This window comes from Diabrotica virgifera, chromosome 8 (genome assembly GCF_917563875.1).
Source record: "Diabrotica virgifera virgifera chromosome 8, PGI_DIABVI_V3a".
Lineage (NCBI taxonomy): Eukaryota > Metazoa > Arthropoda > Insecta > Coleoptera > Chrysomelidae > Diabrotica > Diabrotica virgifera.
The window spans coordinates 209,958,938-209,977,292 of NC_065450.1; the positions used below are offsets into that span (position 1 = coordinate 209,958,938).

The following is an 18,355-nucleotide window of genomic DNA, read 5'->3' on the forward strand; positions in this document are numbered from 1 at the left end:
CAGAGCAAACTATCCGCTGTCCTGCGCGTAGCACCAATAATTAATGTTTACTTAAAAAATTCCTGACGCCGTGGTGTTAATCGATTTTAATTTTGCAAAATTGCAAATGAAAGGTACACTACACTTCTATACGCAAAAAAATTTTCAACTTGCTATCTGCTTTATTTTCAGTCCTGTAACATTTTGAAAAAATTAATTTTTTTTACGAAAGCTGGATTGCAAAATTTATTTTGCAAAATCTATTAAACCGATCTTAATGAAATTTACAGTATTGTTTTACTGTATCATAAAATTTTTTAGGGTGAAATAGGAAGGTCCTAAGTGTAGCATGAATGGTTGAAAAACGTAAAATGCGAATACTTGTTTTTGTATGTTTTTTTCGCAATTATTGCTATTTTGCAACAAGGGTGACTATTTTTTAAATTTTTAACCAATTCTATATTGTAGAAAATTTAATTACGCAACTTTTATGTCAGTACAACTTTTCTCGGAAATGAATACTTTTAAAGTTATAATCAAAAAACTAAGAAAAAAATCGAATTTTTCCTTAATTTTTTGACATTTTGATTATTTAAACAATGTTCCGGACCTTTTTGAGAGGGAGGATAACTCAAATATTATAATTTGATTCATTTTCAAGCAATTTCTGCAAAAAAATTTGAGTCACCTCTCAACGTCCAAATGTACTAATATTTTTACAGATGCGCCCTGGTCTATATATGAAAGTATACTTGAATTCAGGATTTGATTATACATATTATATTATTGGACTATAATATATGGACAAAAAAAAATAATTTAATTCATATACCCATGTTAGAAATTTTATTTAGAAAATTAGTTCATATTAAATGGTAAATACTTTTGTTTAGTAACAAAAAATAAAAAACAGATGGCCATAAACAAAAAAACAAGAAATAAATGTAGTTATGTATATGTTAAAAAGAAACTTACCAAACCTGTCGGGATTCTGGCCTGTCGGGATTTTGGCCTGTCGGGATTCTGGCGTGTGGGGATTTTGGCCGTCGGGATTGTGGCTGTCGGGATTTTGGCTGTTGGGATTTTGGGGTAGACCCGTGGGGTTGGGTAGAGATTATGTAAGTGCAATATTGAGTTGAAAGTTAATTGAAAAAAGTGAGAATTTGTTTTATTGATTAAAACAGAGAAGAAATTTAATAAACTGTTTAATAATAATCTAACAAATCTAACTAACAAAACAAATTTGAGTTATGGGCAAATAAAAAAAAATCCATACCTAAGCATTGGATCTGTTCTTAGCTTGTCATATACGGTACTGTAAGGTACTCCTAGAACTCTGTCGATGATATGGATGATGCCGTTGGTGGCGGCCAAGTCGGGCTGAATAACAGTGGCGTTCACACCACCCCCCTCTACAGTCAAAGTCCTGTTTGTGCCAACAGCTACAACGTTGAAGTACAGGTTCTTGCCCTTGTTGAGCGTATTAGCCTGGAAGGACTGAAACAAATATAAATTGGTTTATTAACATCCTGTTATCTTTCTTATCTTTTACGCGACACTGCATAATTTATTGCGATGCGATTTGGCAGCAATTAAAGATGTTTGGTTTGAACGGACCTCGAACCAAAACCAAAATCATGGTTTTCCACAAGAACCCCAAAACCTTTCCAAAACCAAAACCAAAATCATGGTATTACACAAGAACCCCCTTGAACAATTATTTACACCCAATATACAAATAAATGGTATCACCCTTCAGAGTTCCCAAAGTCTCATATAGGTACCTGGGCAGAGAGCTAAATAGTCAGCTAGACCATTCAAAAGAAATTAGAAGATGTAATGTGATGATATAATGTGATGTGATGTGTGATTATAAGATTGAGAATACTAAAGTGTTACGTGTGGTCTCTCCCTAACAACACAAAACATTCCAGGAACGTATTATCAAAGTTCTATTAATGTTTGAATGTCCTGGACATTCAAGGAACATTCGGTGAACATCTGATTAAATTATTGGTGGAATGTTACCACAAGACATTGTATGAACATACCACCAATGTCCTATATTTTAAGAGAGGCCATTTACTATTAAATTTGCGTTCATTTTCAAATTTGCCGCGCGTGTATCTATGTATTAGGCAATCCAAACCGACGTGGTTCTGGTTGGCTGGCATACAAAAAGTTACAGAGGTTATGTTTGTTGTAATATCTATTTTTCATTGTCTATCGTAGTATTTTGTCTATTTTGGATTCATTTGCCATTTGGATTTCGTTTGCTGTATTTTGTGAACTTTATAAACTTTACCACAATGCAAAGTGATTATTTAAGGAAATTATTATTGTAAACTCCAGATATTTGGAGAAAGGTAGGGGAAATAATTTTTATTTACTGTGCATTTTTCTCTGATATTTATCAATATTCATGAATTTTGTAAGCATTACCATTATTTCTTTTATTGTTTTAGATATTTATTGAAGCTGAAAATAATTGGGGATTTAGATTCATATACAATTCAGTCAGAATTTGATTTTACAGTAAAGTGCATTCCACCAAATAACTATTATAGATATTTATACATATCTGCTGGAGTCTCACAATTACTACTCTAAGCAACAGAGGAAAGCATACAAAAGCCTTCAGGCACATAAATATTTTACAGCTGGATTTGTGTTTAAAGTTGGAAGTCAGGAGCAACAACTTCATAAGTACCTACAAGAATATTGAGGAAATCCAACTCCTCGATACTACTGGGCAAACTAGAAGATTGAAGAGGACAAAGCCTTTTGAACTAGTTTGAGTGATAGGTGATAATGAAAAGCAGAGCATAGTGCTTATGTGCCTGTGTATGTAATAGTGCGATTAGAAAAGCAGAGCATAGTGCTTGTGTTTGAGTGATAGGTGATAGTGAAAAGCAGAGCATAGTGCTTTTGTGCCTGTGTATGTAATAGTGCGATTAGAAAAGCAGAGCATAGTGCTTGTGTTTGAGTGATAGGTGATAGTGAAAAGCAGAGCATAGTGCTTTTGTGCCTGTGTATGTAATAGTGCGATTAGAAAAGCAGAGCATAGTGCTTGTGTGCCTGTTAGATTAGATAAGAGACGCTATGGGGTAAGCTCTTCATTTTAAGGAACAGTAGTAATTTAGGTTAAATTAAAATTGCTGATTGTTCAGGTATGACCAGATTGTAATTTATTGTAATGTACAATTCAATACAATGAATCATCATCGTAGTGATGATTATGGAAAAAAATATATGACAAGATTTTGTGCAATAAAAATGTTTATATTTATCAAGGATGTATTATTTGGTATGGCCACATATACTTCTGGTATATCGTCGGTGCTGTGACAATACCTCCTATCTGCTTTTTCATTAATTTTGTAGAAGAAGAAAAACCATTTTTATGGTCATCTCCTGTTTTCATATGTAAATTTTGACACGTTTTGTAGTAAATAGATAGTTGAATTTACTACAAAACATGTCAAAAAATATCATATGAAAATAGGTGACCGTAAAAAAAGTTTTTAGTCTCTCTTACAAAACTCATAAAAAAACAAATCGGAGGTATTATGTCACATCAGCGACTATATCCAGGGAATGTATAAAAATATACTGTGAATGTTCAAAGAACATTCGCAGACATTCATGGAATGTTCCAACAAGACATTCAAGGAATGTTTAAAATGCTGACACAGGACTTTCCTGGGACATTTAGGGGACATTCTTGTGCTTTTGAGGACATTCCAGGAATATTTGGTGTTATTAGGGCTATTACTATATGGCTGTGAGACCTGGACATTAAAACAATATGACGTCAACAAACTGAAATCATTCGAAATGTGGATGTACCGCCGAATGCTAAGAATAAGCTGGACCAACAGAACTACGAATGAAGAAGTACTGAAAAGAATGAACACACGTCCTCATCTGGTCAATACAATCAAAATTAGAAAGACGTCATATCTAGGACACATCATGCGCCATAGGGAATTTGAGCAGCTCCAGGTATAGGTATAGGACGAAAGAAAAAATCCTGGCTCCGAAGCATCAGAGATTGGACCCACTCAACAGGGAATGGCTTAATTCATCAAGCCCAGAACAGAGAGGAGTTTGCCATATTGCAGTGAAGTGTCCATCAGGTCAGTCGAATAATTTTTCTATAGGCTTTATTCTATCAACCGTTAGTGTGTGAAAAGGGGTTAAAAATTTCTTTTCACTTCGAAACATAAGGAAAAAATAACATCTTTGAATATTTAGCGCTTCGTCTTTCGTCGTTAAAATTCCTTCCGGTGGACGCCAGGTATCCATGAGATACTTCTGTCCATTTATTAGAATGGATAACCAAATGCATTGAAAGCATTTTGAGCCTTTTTCCGGCCGATTTACTAATGGTCACCTCTTCCCGTAGAACTGTAACGAAGTAATATTGTTTATTATTTTTGTCTATTTACTATCCAGCGAATGGTCGCCATAAGAAACAAGATTTCAAAGTTAGAAGAAATTTCTATTGAAGATGATCAGGGTGTTGCCAAAACGTTCGCGACGAGCATGTTGAACATCAACATTCACATTAATGTATTTTTTTGTTTTTTTTTTGCATTATCAAGAAATAAACAGTATCACTTATGTGTTTTTCAATGTGTTATAGCAAATTTCGGTACTCAGATAATTTTCTTTTTTTAGTCTTACGTTTTGCAATAAGTCTAAAAACACTTAATATTTCCGAAACAGTTATAGATATAGATATACATTGTTCATGACATACAGTATGCGGCAAAAGTACTAAAATGAATATTGAAATCAAAAATGAATAACCATTTTCAATTTCGTTGCAACACGAAACTACAGCCGCATCCGCATTATATTCTAGTTCAATCAGAGAGTGCAGCAAGTACCTCTACCGGTTACCGGTTTCGAAACTTATTAGTCTCTCATCAGTAGGCACATATGCTGCTCTCTCTGACCCAACCAGGACAAACCCCGGCGTTAAGTTACGGATCGTCCGTTTCAAACGAATAATGAATTTATTCCATACTATTGCGCCATACTGTATACTGATGAAGGTATATCAATTGAGATGAATAAAATAAATTGGACAAACATCCACGCGCATTAAAAATAAACGTTTCCATTGTCTGCAAAGAATACATATCTCCTAAAATAACATTATCTCCGATGTGATTACGTAACTTGTTGAATTTGTAGATTTTCAGATCCGCCAGGACAGCTTTCCCATTTTTACAAAGTAGCAAAAAACACCATAACCTCAATTCTCCAGTGATTGCATTGATTTATCCGAGTTTTTGTTTACTCTAGTTCGGGAAAGAGATTTCCAAGTCGATTTGATGAGTCAGCGATTCCCACGGAACTGGAAAATTCTTGTCTCTTACAGTTCTCTGACCTTCGGCCTCAATTATCCTTCTCTAGTCCTTTCAATTATCCTTTTTTAGTCCTTTCAATCTCTCCACGCAGTATTTATTCGAAATCTTTGTGCGGAATAAGACGTAGATTGCGGGTGAGAGTTTCGGCAATAAAATTTTACACATAGTCGTCTTAGGAAGACAAAGGGGTCGGGATTTTCTTTGGAACTATGGCAGTTTCAAATATTGAGGTTTTTCTTTGTGAGGATCTTTTTAGGAGGTACCTATTTGAATAAAAAACTTCCATAAACTTTAATAGACGAATCTTAGATAATATCCTTAGTTGGCTTAAAGCAAAAATTACGATATGAATATCGAGAATATATAAAGAGAGGCAAAATTATGGAATAAATTCCATTTTTTCGAGAATTGGCGATTTTCGAGAAATATCCCGAAACAGGTCGATTTTTGTTTATAAATTATGATTTTTTAGTAGGTATACATATACTAGTAATGTCATTCATCACTCTCGGGCTTATTGCAGTAATCGATATTAATTTGTTTTAAATGAGATTAACGTATAACGTGTAAAATGGGTGTAACGTTATAAATGTCACATCTTTGGTATTTTATTTTTACATAATTATTTTATTCTATTTCCTTTAATAATTATTCATTAGTACTACCTAATCTTCCTGTATTTGTTTTACTCATTTTCCCGTTAAAAACTTGTTTGGAGCCTTTTATTTCCTGCTATAGGCAACTCTCTTTACATTCTAACATCTATTTTATGTTCCTTACTTCGTTGTCATCTGAATGGCATGACAGTGACAATCCTTTTATATCGGCCACAACTTGGCCTGGAAGTGAAAGACTGATTTTCCCTTTAAAAAGAGATGTAGGCTCGAAAATAAACCATTTTTCCAATAGACGATCTCCTTAGTAATAATTAATCTTAATTAATTGAAATTTATTTATCGGACTGGCATTACGATACCCAATTTTTATCCGACAGTGTCATATTTGGATAAAGGACCCTCCAATCTATTATTGATTTGTGTCCAAAATTTTGTAATCGCAATACATAACCTGTCATAATTAACATATTACGTTGGCGAACTAAAGAAGGCTGCAAATTTGTCGGACAATAGATCGACAATGTTTTGTAATTAATTATAAATACTTTCAATTGAAAATTAGGAGTTTTGTAATAACAAAACTACCGCTCTAGAGTTACACCTTGCGGGTGTCGGACTCAACGATCGCTCCATTTTTTTGTCCGACAAAGTGGTAGACTCGCTCAAACGAAGCAGTTAAAACCATTTTTAAGATTTTTGTAATCATTTTCAAAAAAGGACGGTGAGCTGGGGACTATAGCTTCTTAATTGCAGATTTTCCATATTGGTTCCTAAATCAAACACAGTTTTGTGTTTACTTTGTGTCTTATGGTGTCGATTTTTGAAGATATTCGTAAATAACTGCAAATTAATCTTCTGATTTGTAATTTAGTCATCATTAAGGTTCAAACTAAATGTTGTTACTCACAATTAAAAATTTTTTAAAACAATTATTAAACTTTTTTGTGATTAATTTATATGGTCCAAGAGCTGTGAGACATTTTTGAGTAGGTATTTTAGGCAACCTGAAAATTTTTCAGGTAGCTATTCCATGATAGCCTAATATAAAAATGCCGGTCTGGCTGGAGGGTAGCGGTTATTTTCCCCAAAAATCCCCCTAAAGTTAAACAAAAGGGTAAGAAATTTTTATTACATAAAATATCATTGACGTGACTTTAAAGTAAATTTATATATTCAAATATAAAGAAAATAAACAGGCCAGGCGATTTGAGGGCGATTTTAACTCTGCAAGATATTTGCATAGGCGCCCCAGGATTATTTTCAGGGGATGCATCTGAACTTGAGAAGATTTCATCTGAATCTGTACATACTATTACAAGTATAAAATATACAACTATACATGCATAATAGCTATGTATGTACATTCCTTCCAGACAGGGAGGTTTTTTTTGGTGAAATTTTCCAACTGCCAGGTGATCAAACAAATTACGCGTGAATATAAATGAAAAGCGCTATAGGTAAGCAGCAGTGTGAGAAAGATCGTATACTGATAGCTGTTTGCGTCCTCTGTTGTAGCTGAGCGAGTCCGTTCGCTCGAGAAAAATCACATAACCTGGCGATATCCATGTTGTTGTTTCTCGAAAGCTTAGAGTAATTATTATATATGTATTATAGTTTTTTAAGTAACTTTTTTTTAATTAAACAAAAATAATACGTACTATACAATAGTTTTTGCAAATATGATATAAAAAGACAAATTTATTATTATAAATATATAGGTAGAAAGGTATAAAACTATAAACTAAATTAATTCTGTGGCCGAATCTTTTACTTCTTCTTCAAACTCCTCATCTGAGCTTAAATATTCATTCTCTTCTTCTTCGTCAGACTCCCCTCGAGACTCAGATTCCTCTTCTACATGATCTGTAAATAGTTGTATCATTAATTAGTTGAGTTGCTACGTATTCTCCGTGCTTTTATACGGAGTCGAAGCCTGGACAATTACGGGCGCATCTGAAGAAATACTTGCCGTTGTTGAGATGTGGAGTTATCGAATACGTAACAAACACGAAAACATTAAGAAAGATGAAAATGGCAAAATAAATACTCAACACTATGAAGGAAAGAAACATGAGCTACTTTGGTCATATACTAAGAAATAAAAAACGTGATGTAATTGGTTATATAAGGAAAAGTATTAAGCATTGGTTATATAAGTAAGAATACGTAACAACTCAATCAATTAACCACTAATTAATTTTTCATTAATTCTAAATACATATTACAAATATTTGCAGATCAGGTAGAAGAATCTGAGTATCGAGGGGAGTCTGATGAAGAAGAAGAGAATGTATATTTATTTTAGCTCATTTTTCTTTCCTTCATAGTGTTGAGTATTTCTTATTTTGCCTTTTTTATCTTTCTTAATGTTTCCCTGTTTGTTAAGTGTTGTGCATGGTGCATGATATTTTTTACATTATTCGATAACACCACACCTCAACAATGCGTCTTTTTTCAGATGCGCCCGTGATTGTCCAGGCTTCGACTCCGTATAAAAGGACAGAGAATACGAAGCAACTTAATTAATTAATCACTGATTAATTTTTAATTAATTCTAAATACATATTACAACTAGGTATTTACAGATCATGTAGAAAAGGAATCTGAGTCTCGAGGAGAGTCTGACGAAGAAGAAGAGAATGAGCATTTAAGCTCAGATGAGAAGTTTGAAGAAGAAGTACAAGATTCGGACACAGAATTAATTTAGTTTATAGTTTTTAGTTTGATCACATGGCAATTGGATAATGTCACCAAAAAAAAAGTGTCTTTTTTAGAATATTTATTTTTAAAATTAAAAAATACACTGTCACAATAACAATTGCACCTCCCTGTTCGGAAGGAATGTACATAGCTATGCATGTATAGTTGTATATTTTATACTCATTAATAGTATGTACAGATTCAGATGAAATCTTCTGAAGTTCAGATGCACCCCCTGAAAATAATCCTAGGGCGCCCATGCAAGTATCTTGCAGATATAAAATCGCCCTCAAATCGCCTGGTCTGTTTATTTTCTTTATATTTGAATATTTAAATTTACTTTCAAGTTATATCAATGATATTTTTTTAATAACAATTTTTACCCTTTTTTAACTTTGGGGGGATTTTTGGGGAAAATAACCGCTACCCTCCAGCCAGACCGGCATTTTTGTATTAGGCTATCATAGAAGAGTCACCTGAAAAATTTTCAGGTTGCCTAAAATACCTACTCAAAAATGTCTCACAGCTCTTATACTAATAGTTGCGAGAGTTGTATTCTTTATTTACTGTAATACTTACACCCTTTTCTCCATTAGAAAGTCTAATACTCACCCCAACAACTTACTTTACGTTGACGTAAGTTCATTGCCATGCATGTGGCATACTAATGTAGTACAGTGTCATAAATTAATTCAATTATTTTGCATTAAACACCTTCCCGTAGCATTTGATAATCATCAGATTAGGATTTGGAACGGCGAGTGGGCAGATGGACCAGTGACGTAGAGTGAGAGGGGTTTGCATGTGAAATTTTGATAGGTAAATAATAGAATTATCTTAATAAGTCGCTAAAAGATTTGAATTAAAGAAGGTCTTTCGAGTATTTTTCGGTTGTTGAGTGTTGAAGCTATCGGAAAGAAAATAGCGCATTTTTCTTCTGCAAATCTAGAGCATATCTTCTGTGGTTGATTTGTTTAATTTTGTTGACATTGTGTATAATATCAGTACATTATCTATTATATTTGAATTTCTAATTCCGTATCGTACAAACAATTAAATCTTTTTGTCTTTACTCATTTCTTTCGCGTTTATTTATGTCACAATGTTCGGCAAAGTAAACAAAGACAACTTATCATGCCAAACGGCATACTCTAAATTTAAAGAAGCTTATGAGACAAATATTCAAGCATCAAGCAATGATACTCTTTAATCATTATTCTTAGCCCTGACAGAGGAAGTCGAAGCAGTTAATCGAGATTTCCCTACATGTCACAACCTCATCATCGGATCAATAACCAATGAGGAATTTCCGGAGCATCAAAGTTTAAGGTGGCCATTGATCAGGAATCCTACGAAATTGTCGTCTTATTTTTTTAAATATATCCTTACAATCGAATCCACCTTCTACAAAGTACAGTAAGACTTCCAAAGCTTAACATACCCACATTTTCAGCTAATTTTCGAGATTGGTCTAGTTTCCTTGAGTTATTTAATAACAAATATGTTGGGATCCAACAAAATTCTGATTTGACGGATATGAAAAATTTCTGGTTTCGCCATCTATCAGTTAAGAACCTTTGGCTCTTATTAAAGGCATTCCTCTGATGGGTGCAACTTACCAGATTGCTTAAAACATTCAAAAAGGATACATTTCCAGTTTCTTAATTCTGGCGCACGCAAGAAAAAATGCGCACTTGGATGGGTAAGCCTCTGCATGGGTAACATCTGCATGAGGTTAATCAAGAACATGTCGACAATTCATCGTCAAACTATTGGTTGACATCAGGAAAGTTGTTTACCGAGACAGAGGGTTTCCTACTTACCATTCAGGATTTGGTTATTCCAACTAGAAATTACCTGAAGTATATTGTCAAAGATCCTCAGGTCCAAACGACAGTAGGAAAGATTCTCCACCAAGAGCTAACTAGCAAACTTGGACTTCTCCAGACCTACCATCTCCCTTATTATCAATACGTTCCTGATACAATGCTTGAAAACGACAACTAAAAGCTATACTGGGATCTCGATGTGGCCACAGACCAACGAGTGGTACATAATGGACCGGATCTCATACTAGTTACTAGCTTAGTTACTCAAACTTACTAGGCCGACAACATTAATAGACGTGGCGATACCTAACAACAATAATCTGCTTGTTAAGCACAATGAAAGATTGCCAATTTAAGAGATCTTACAAATAATGAGACAATGGAGAATGAAAAGTACCCATAGAATACCTATTGTTCTTTCTACTACTGGAGTCATTCCGAAGAACCTCATAGAAAACATCAAAAAGCTGGGTCTAAATGAACATGTTTACAAGACTATGCAGAAAGCTGTACTACTCTCGAAGTCCAGATGCGTACGAAACTTTTTGGGAGATACTCCGGCGCACGAAGTCACCTAGGACTCGATAACATGGAAAGAGTCCCACAAGAGCTCAATCCTTTTGATACCCTAGGTAGCTGGGATGAGTGAATTTTCCTCTTAGAGGGAGTGAGAGCTTTATGGGTAAATCTGGATAATAATATAAATAAAACGGTATTATTAAAATTATTAAACACAAGTTATTATTAAACTGATTATAAGTCTCTTCTTTGTATTAAACAATGTAGATTTTACTTGATTTTCAATGCCTGGTCAGCTTATCGATATAGCAATAAAAATCATGAATACTATCAGTAAGTGGGAGCTCATTCACGCTGTAAAAGTTTAAAGGCAAACATGAAAATTTCAAAATCCAGAAATCAAGACGGGGAATCCTCCAACCCTGGCAAGTAGGTGACGCTGCAATGGTCTACGTCAACATTAATTATAATAATCCCATTTCCAGGCGTCAAGCTCTTCCTGCTATGAGTTACTCACCGTTAGAAGCCACTGATTGGGTCTCCATGTAAGTGGAATGTTTGGATAGGTCCTGATTTCAAAATTAGTTTACCTAATATAGTAAGGAATATATTGTAATGTTATAGTTCAAAATTACACATACTGGTCATATGCACTAAACAAATTATAGTATATTTCTTGAATTTGCCACTATTTTGGATTAGGAATGGAAGCTTTGACTTAAACGGTCCACTGTGCTGAGAAAGGTAATAGCGTATTCTCCCAATATTGGAAGCACTGGAAGACAAACAAAAATACGGTTTTAACTGATAATGCATTTTATATTTATAAAGAAATATACAGAGTGGGCCAAAGAAAACAATTCACAATAAAATAAACATTGCCTTTCGCTTAATTTTAATGTTCAAGCTGCCACCAATCTGCTTCTTGGTAGGTTGAATATTTAATTTAAGCGAAAAACAATATATCTGCCAAATAAACATTTTTCTCTGTTTTCTGTCAGTAGTAGAATGTATTTTGAGTTAAATAAATTGCATACATTCTTCATTTTGTATCAATTAATTTAATTCAAAATAATTTTTCTTGGACAACCTGTATAAATAAATAGGTCAATGTTAATATTACTGAATAGAGAATTGAATAACCTTTCAAATAAGGTAGCACACGACCCTATTCCCTATTTAAAAATAAGGGGTGGGGGAAATGGAAGGGAGGGGGTTGACAAATGACAGATGTATGTATCGTACAAATGTGTCCCCTTAGATCAAAAATCGACCTGTTTTTTTATTTGCTTAAAATCTAATAAATACTGCCAAATATCGAGGTGGACTCTTTTCTTTGGCCCACTCTGTATAATTATTAGTGCAAAAATAAAAGAAAATTACAAATTCTATTGTTTCTAAATTGTAGTGGTAAGTATTTACTGTTAAATTTAACAATAACACTCAAAATCAGAAAAAAATTTAGATCCAGACTCATGATCATTGTCGTCGTTATCTTCATTTTAAATTAATTCATTGATTGTAAATGATGACTGGGTTAAATGCTTTGAGTCACATTAATAGACCAGTAAGGATCTGTTTTTGGTGGATGTGAGAGGTGGTATTCAGATTTTTGCGGATAAAGTTAGGTGATAACTTCGTTAATAATAATTGATTTATGCTCCTTCTCAAATATGCCCGGAACATTAATAAAAAAAATAAAATATTTAAACATTTCAAAAAATTTCGTTTTTTTTCTACTTTTTTTGCTTATAACTTTAAAACGATTCATTTTGGAACGAAGTCGTACAAGAATAAAACAAAGATAACTAAATTTTCTATCAGATGCGATTGGTTAAAAATGTCTTAATTTATCACCCTTGCTGCAGAATAGCAATAAATATAAAATAAGGGGGCCAAACAAGCCTGTCTTTATTCAATGATTTTCCATCACTTAGGTTACACTTGGAACCTTAATAATTCGCTTAGAAAATTTTTTATGTGCTAAAACCGTACATCAAATTTCATTAAAATTGACTTACTAGATGTTGAATAATAATTTTGCAATCTAAACTTTTTTAAAAAATTAAAATTTTTTAAAATCTTGCACAACAAAAACTAGAACATACAAAGATTTGTCAATTTTTTTACATATAAATAATCACTCCACCTATCTAATGCACTTTAAAGAATTGAAATCGGATTATTTAATCAGCCTCAGCAATGTTTTAAAGTTATAAACAATTTTTTGGCTTATAAACAAATTAGTGCTGTGGCCAGGAGGGGGCGATACGGGCTCTTTATTTAGATGGACTTACTTAAGTTTTTTTATGTATTTTGACCCGTAGAACACGAATTGTTTGGGTAACAGTTGATCCGGATATCGATAAGATTGTTATAAACCAAGAACTTGAGGAATTACATAAAATCGGTTTTTCGCAAAATAAAACATTTTTTGTATTTCTTGGGTAATTCTAAGCAAAAAATGTTCTTACAAGTTTTTTCGTAGGATACATAGTTTTCGAGATAAACGCGGTGGAACTTTCAAAAAATCGAGAAATGCAATTTTTGAAAGCGAATAACATTTGATTAAAAATAAAATAGCAATTCTGCTGACAGCATTTGAAAGTTTAAGTCAAATTATACCGGTTTTAATTATTTGCATTGCTAAAAATTAATTTTTTATTATTAAAAAAAGCTATTTGTTTATAAGCCAAAAAATTGTTTATAAATTTAAAACATTGCTGGGGCCCCTTAAATATTCCGATTTTAATTCTGTATATTGTATTAGATAGGTAGAGCACCTCTTTATATGTAAAAAAATTAGCCAACTTCTAAATGGTCTACTTTTTGTTCAGAAAGATTTTAAAAAATTTGAACTTTTTTAAAAACATTTAGATTGCAAATTTATTATGCAAAATTTATTAGGTCGATTTTAATAAAATTTGGTACATGATTTAAGTATGTTAAAAATAATTTCCTAAGCGAATTACTAAGGTTATAAGTGCCACCAAAGTGGTTAAAAAATATTGAATAACAACAAACTTATTTTGCCCCCTTATTTTGTATTTATTGCTATATTCCAGAAAAGGTAATACCTTAAGACATTTTTTACCAGTCGTATATCATACAAAATTCAATTATCTTTATTTTATTTCTGTACGACTTTGTTCCAAAACGAATCGTTTTAAAGTTATAAGCAAAGAAAGCAGAACAAAATCGATGTTTTTCGAAATTTTTAAATATTTTAATTTTTTTATTAATGTTCCGGGCATATTTGAGAAGGAGCATAAGTCAATTATTATTACTGAAGGTGTCACCTAACTTATCTGCAAAAAGCCTAATGCCACCTCTCACATCCAAAAATAGACGTTTTTTCGCTTATCCTTACTGGTCTAATTGAGATGTAAAATTATTTGATAGTAACAATTAATATCGAGCCGAGCTGAATATTTTATATCGAGCCGTTTTAATCTTTGCGCCGACTTGGGACATTTTTAAAAGACCTACCTGTTTCTTGGGCCGAGATAGGTACTGCCCGTTAAAATAAATGCCCAGAGATTGAAATCTTTTTAGACGGACAAAACACACTATGATGACCTATCCACTTCATACGGAGAGTGAGGAGTGAAGAGAGATATATAGGGCTATCGAGTCATTGATGTATTAAAATATTACAGCAAATGTATTCATTGCATTTTTTAGCACAATCAACAATGAGATAAATATTATTAGACTAAAATACCAAACCAAGTTCTAAATGTTTTATACATTTTTTAATTTCTAGCAGTACCTGATTCGAGCTTCATACACTAATTATTACGAAAACTTACCCTCACATGAGTTTCCTCCTGCAGAATCTTCTCAACATACAACCTATTGTCAACCACCAAATGCATCCTAAGAATATCCATAAACTTCGTCTTGTCCTGGATTATAGAGTTCAAAACCATATCTCCTTCCAACGCTTTGTTGCAAGGAGCAAATAGGGTAATGTCATGTCCTTTGTCCAAAGTCCTAAGGAAATCCTCACCAGCTGCACCAGAATCGCTGATAGCTTTAAAGAAGTTGCTGAGGATGCGACCGTCTTGTTCCTGGAGACACAAACAATTATGGAGAATTATTAACCAGCGACAGTGTGGTTTAGACAACTAATAGGTTAAGTAGTTCTAAAAATATCCAACTGATAAAGGTCTTGTAACTATTAAAAGCAAACATTTGCCTTGCTCATTAAGGCTTTCTATTAAAAAAATGTATGAGTACCTATTGGCCTTTATCCAGTGGATACTTGAAAGCTCTTAAGCAAAGCTTACATCTATCATCTAAACTAAGTACTAAGCTAACCTTTGTGCATATTTTTGTCTTATAGAGTAATTAAGTATAACCAACTAGTACAAAATTTTAAAAATAAAGGCATTGGCAGATGCCAAGGCAAAATATGTAAAACATTTGCAGGTATTAAAAGATATTTTTATAACATAGTTCTATCATTGGTCTTTTATTGTAAATCATAGTATAAATCTGGCAATGTAGTCTGGGCAGATTATCGGAGGATAGGCCGTTTTTGGGAAAAGTTATTTACCAGCAATTTTATTGCTGGAATCGAATCTTATGACTGCATTTATTAATAATATAGGTATGCAAAGTCCGCAGATAGTGTGCTACTTTTTTTATAAACAAAAGGGCGCCCGAAAATCGTGTTCTTTTCAATTTTTGCTCTATAACTCCAAAGATTTTACCTTTACACCAAAAACACCCAAACAAAATTCACCGTAATTAAATTCTACATAGAGACGTGTTTTTCTCGATTAACCTCGACGAAAATTTTCCCCTGAAGATGCGGGTTTTTCCAACAAAATTTTTATTTTTCTACTAAAATTTTAGATAACTAATTGTTCATCAATAATTAAATAACTCAGTAATATAAAAGATCCTTTCGCATAGATTATAATTTCAGAAGCCGATCGAAATTGAATGAACAGTTTAGCAGCAATTGAATTGTTAATTAAAAATTTACGGTCGCTATAATAACCACAATAATTATGATACATAAGAATAACTTTTTGTATAAAAAGACACTGTACCTATCTAATGTACTTTACGGAATTAAAATTGGACTATTTAAGCGGCCTCAAGAATATTTTAAAATTATAAACACTTTTTTGGTTTATAAACAAATAGAATATCTCGGGAAATAATAAATTAAATTAAAGGCAGGACGCTTCTTTTAAAAGAAAAAACGTTTAATTGGGATGAGTGGTTCCTGAGATACACTTGACCGGCATTTATGGCAAAGATATATACAATATGATCATAATTTTCGAACCGTCACCTTTTTATTTTTGTCCTCTTTCTCCACACCAATTATCATATCTTTAAAATACTCATATAAAACATATATTATTATAATAAAAACTATCGATATTACGAGTGAAAATTGCCAAAAATAACAAAATTCCATTCAAAAATTAGGTTGGAGAAAATGAAATCTCAAAGTTCAAAATCGGTATACGTTAAAAAAATGATTTTTCTTGGCTTCCCATGGAGCAATTTTCTTCATTATTTTTTTGTTCCCAAGTAACTCGAGTAGAGCCATCCAATTAACGCATTATTAAATCTCAAAGTTGCTTTTGTTTTGTTATTAATTTATTTATTATAACAAAAATTTTTAATTTGTTTAAATAAAGATTGTTTAAATAACTATACAGCTTTCAAATGAGAATATTTGTGTTTTTAACGTTAAAAGGTACACTTGTAGTAAGTTTATCTAAAAAAAGCCTACAGCTGGAAAAAATATGTAGTTTTCTTTTCTTATAAATAAATTAATTTATTAATAAATCAAATGCAAGATTGACATTTAGTAATGCGTTAGTTAGATGGCTCTACTCGAGTTACTTGGGAACAAAAAAAGAATGAAAAAAATTGCTCCATGGGAAGCCGAGAAAATGCATTTTTTTAACGTATACCGATTTTGAACTTTGAGATTACATTTTCTGCAACCTAATTTTTGATTAGAATTTTGCTACTTTTGGCAATTTTCACTCGTAGTAACGATAGTTTTTATTATAATAATAAATATGTTATGAGTATTTTAAAGATATGAAAATTTATGTGAAGAAAGAGGACAAAAATAAAAAGGTGATGGTTCGTAATTAGGTGAAAATTATGATCGTATTGTTTATATCTTTGCCGTAAATGCCAGTCAATTTTGACCGGTTGTATCTCAGGAATCACAATTAAACTTTTTTTCTTTTAAAAGAAGTGTCCTGCCACTTTTTTTCTAATACCGTTTTCATAATTTAAATTAATTTAATATTTCCCGAGATATTCTATTTGTTTATAAGCCAAAAAATTGTTTATAATTTTAAAATACTCCTGAGGCCGCTTAAATAGTCCAATTTCAATTACGTAAAGTGCATTAAATAGGTACAGTGTTTTTTATACAAAAATCAAAGTTATTCTTACGTATCATAATTATTGTGGTTATTATAGCGACCGTAACTTTTTAATTAACATTTCAATTGTTGCTAAACTGTTCATTCAATTTTGATCGGCTTCTGGAATTATAATCTATGCGAAAGGATCTTTTACATTACTAAGTTATTTAATTATTAATAAACAATTACTTATCTAAAATTTTAGTGGAAAATTAAAAATTTTGTTGGAAAAACCTGCATTTCCCGGGGAAATTTTTCGTCGAAGTAAATCGAAAAAAGACGTCTCTATGCAGAATTTAATTACGGTGAATTTTTATTGGAGTGTTTTTGGTGTAAAGTTAAAATCTTTGGAGTTATAGAGCAAAAATTGAAAAAAACACGATTTTTGGGCGCTATTTTGATTATAAAAAAAGTAGCACACGATCTGCGGAATTTGCATACCTATATTATTAATATATCATCATAAGATTCGGTTAATAAAATCCATAAAGCATAAAATAATATAATATAAGCTAATAAGCATAAAATTACTGGTAAATAACTTTTCCTTGTATTTTGCTAATTAGCCCAGAGTAATGGTAAATCAACGCTAATTGGTTATTTTGACTTTTCTTCAAAAAACTATTAAGCTTTGTGTCTTGTGGTAGACAGCTCGCTGAATCATTTTGATTTGTAAAAGTATCATTAAGAGAATAAGAGAGTTATTTGTGATAGACTATTGTTTTTGTGTATTTCAGATAATTAGTACAAATTGTCCGGGTCCATCCAATAATTCCAGAATAAAATCAAGTATTATAAATAGTTCTGTGTTACGTATAGGCCTGGCTCCTGCGTACCAAAAAAGTTTATTAATAAATAACAAGCTGAAAATGTTAATAGCTTAACGGTGTCTAGTCAGACAAATTTTGATGCAT

At 32.3% G+C, this 18,355-nt stretch overlaps 1 protein-coding gene across 1 annotated transcript in view; it reads right to left on the reverse strand.

Moving 5' to 3' along the window:
• The window catches only part of LOC114328983 (fasciclin-1), a 319,916-nt gene that overhangs the window by 30,535 nt on the left and 271,026 nt on the right, over window positions 1-18,355 (reverse strand). Inside the window, exons 7-8 of the mRNA XM_050658656.1 lie at window positions 14,838-15,098; window positions 1,256-1,476 (exon numbers count right to left, since the gene is read on the reverse strand). Of these exons, the coding sequence (XP_050514613.1) occupies window positions 1,256-1,476; window positions 14,838-15,098 (482 nt within the window). The remainder of the gene's footprint in view (window positions 1-1,255; window positions 1,477-14,837; window positions 15,099-18,355) is intronic.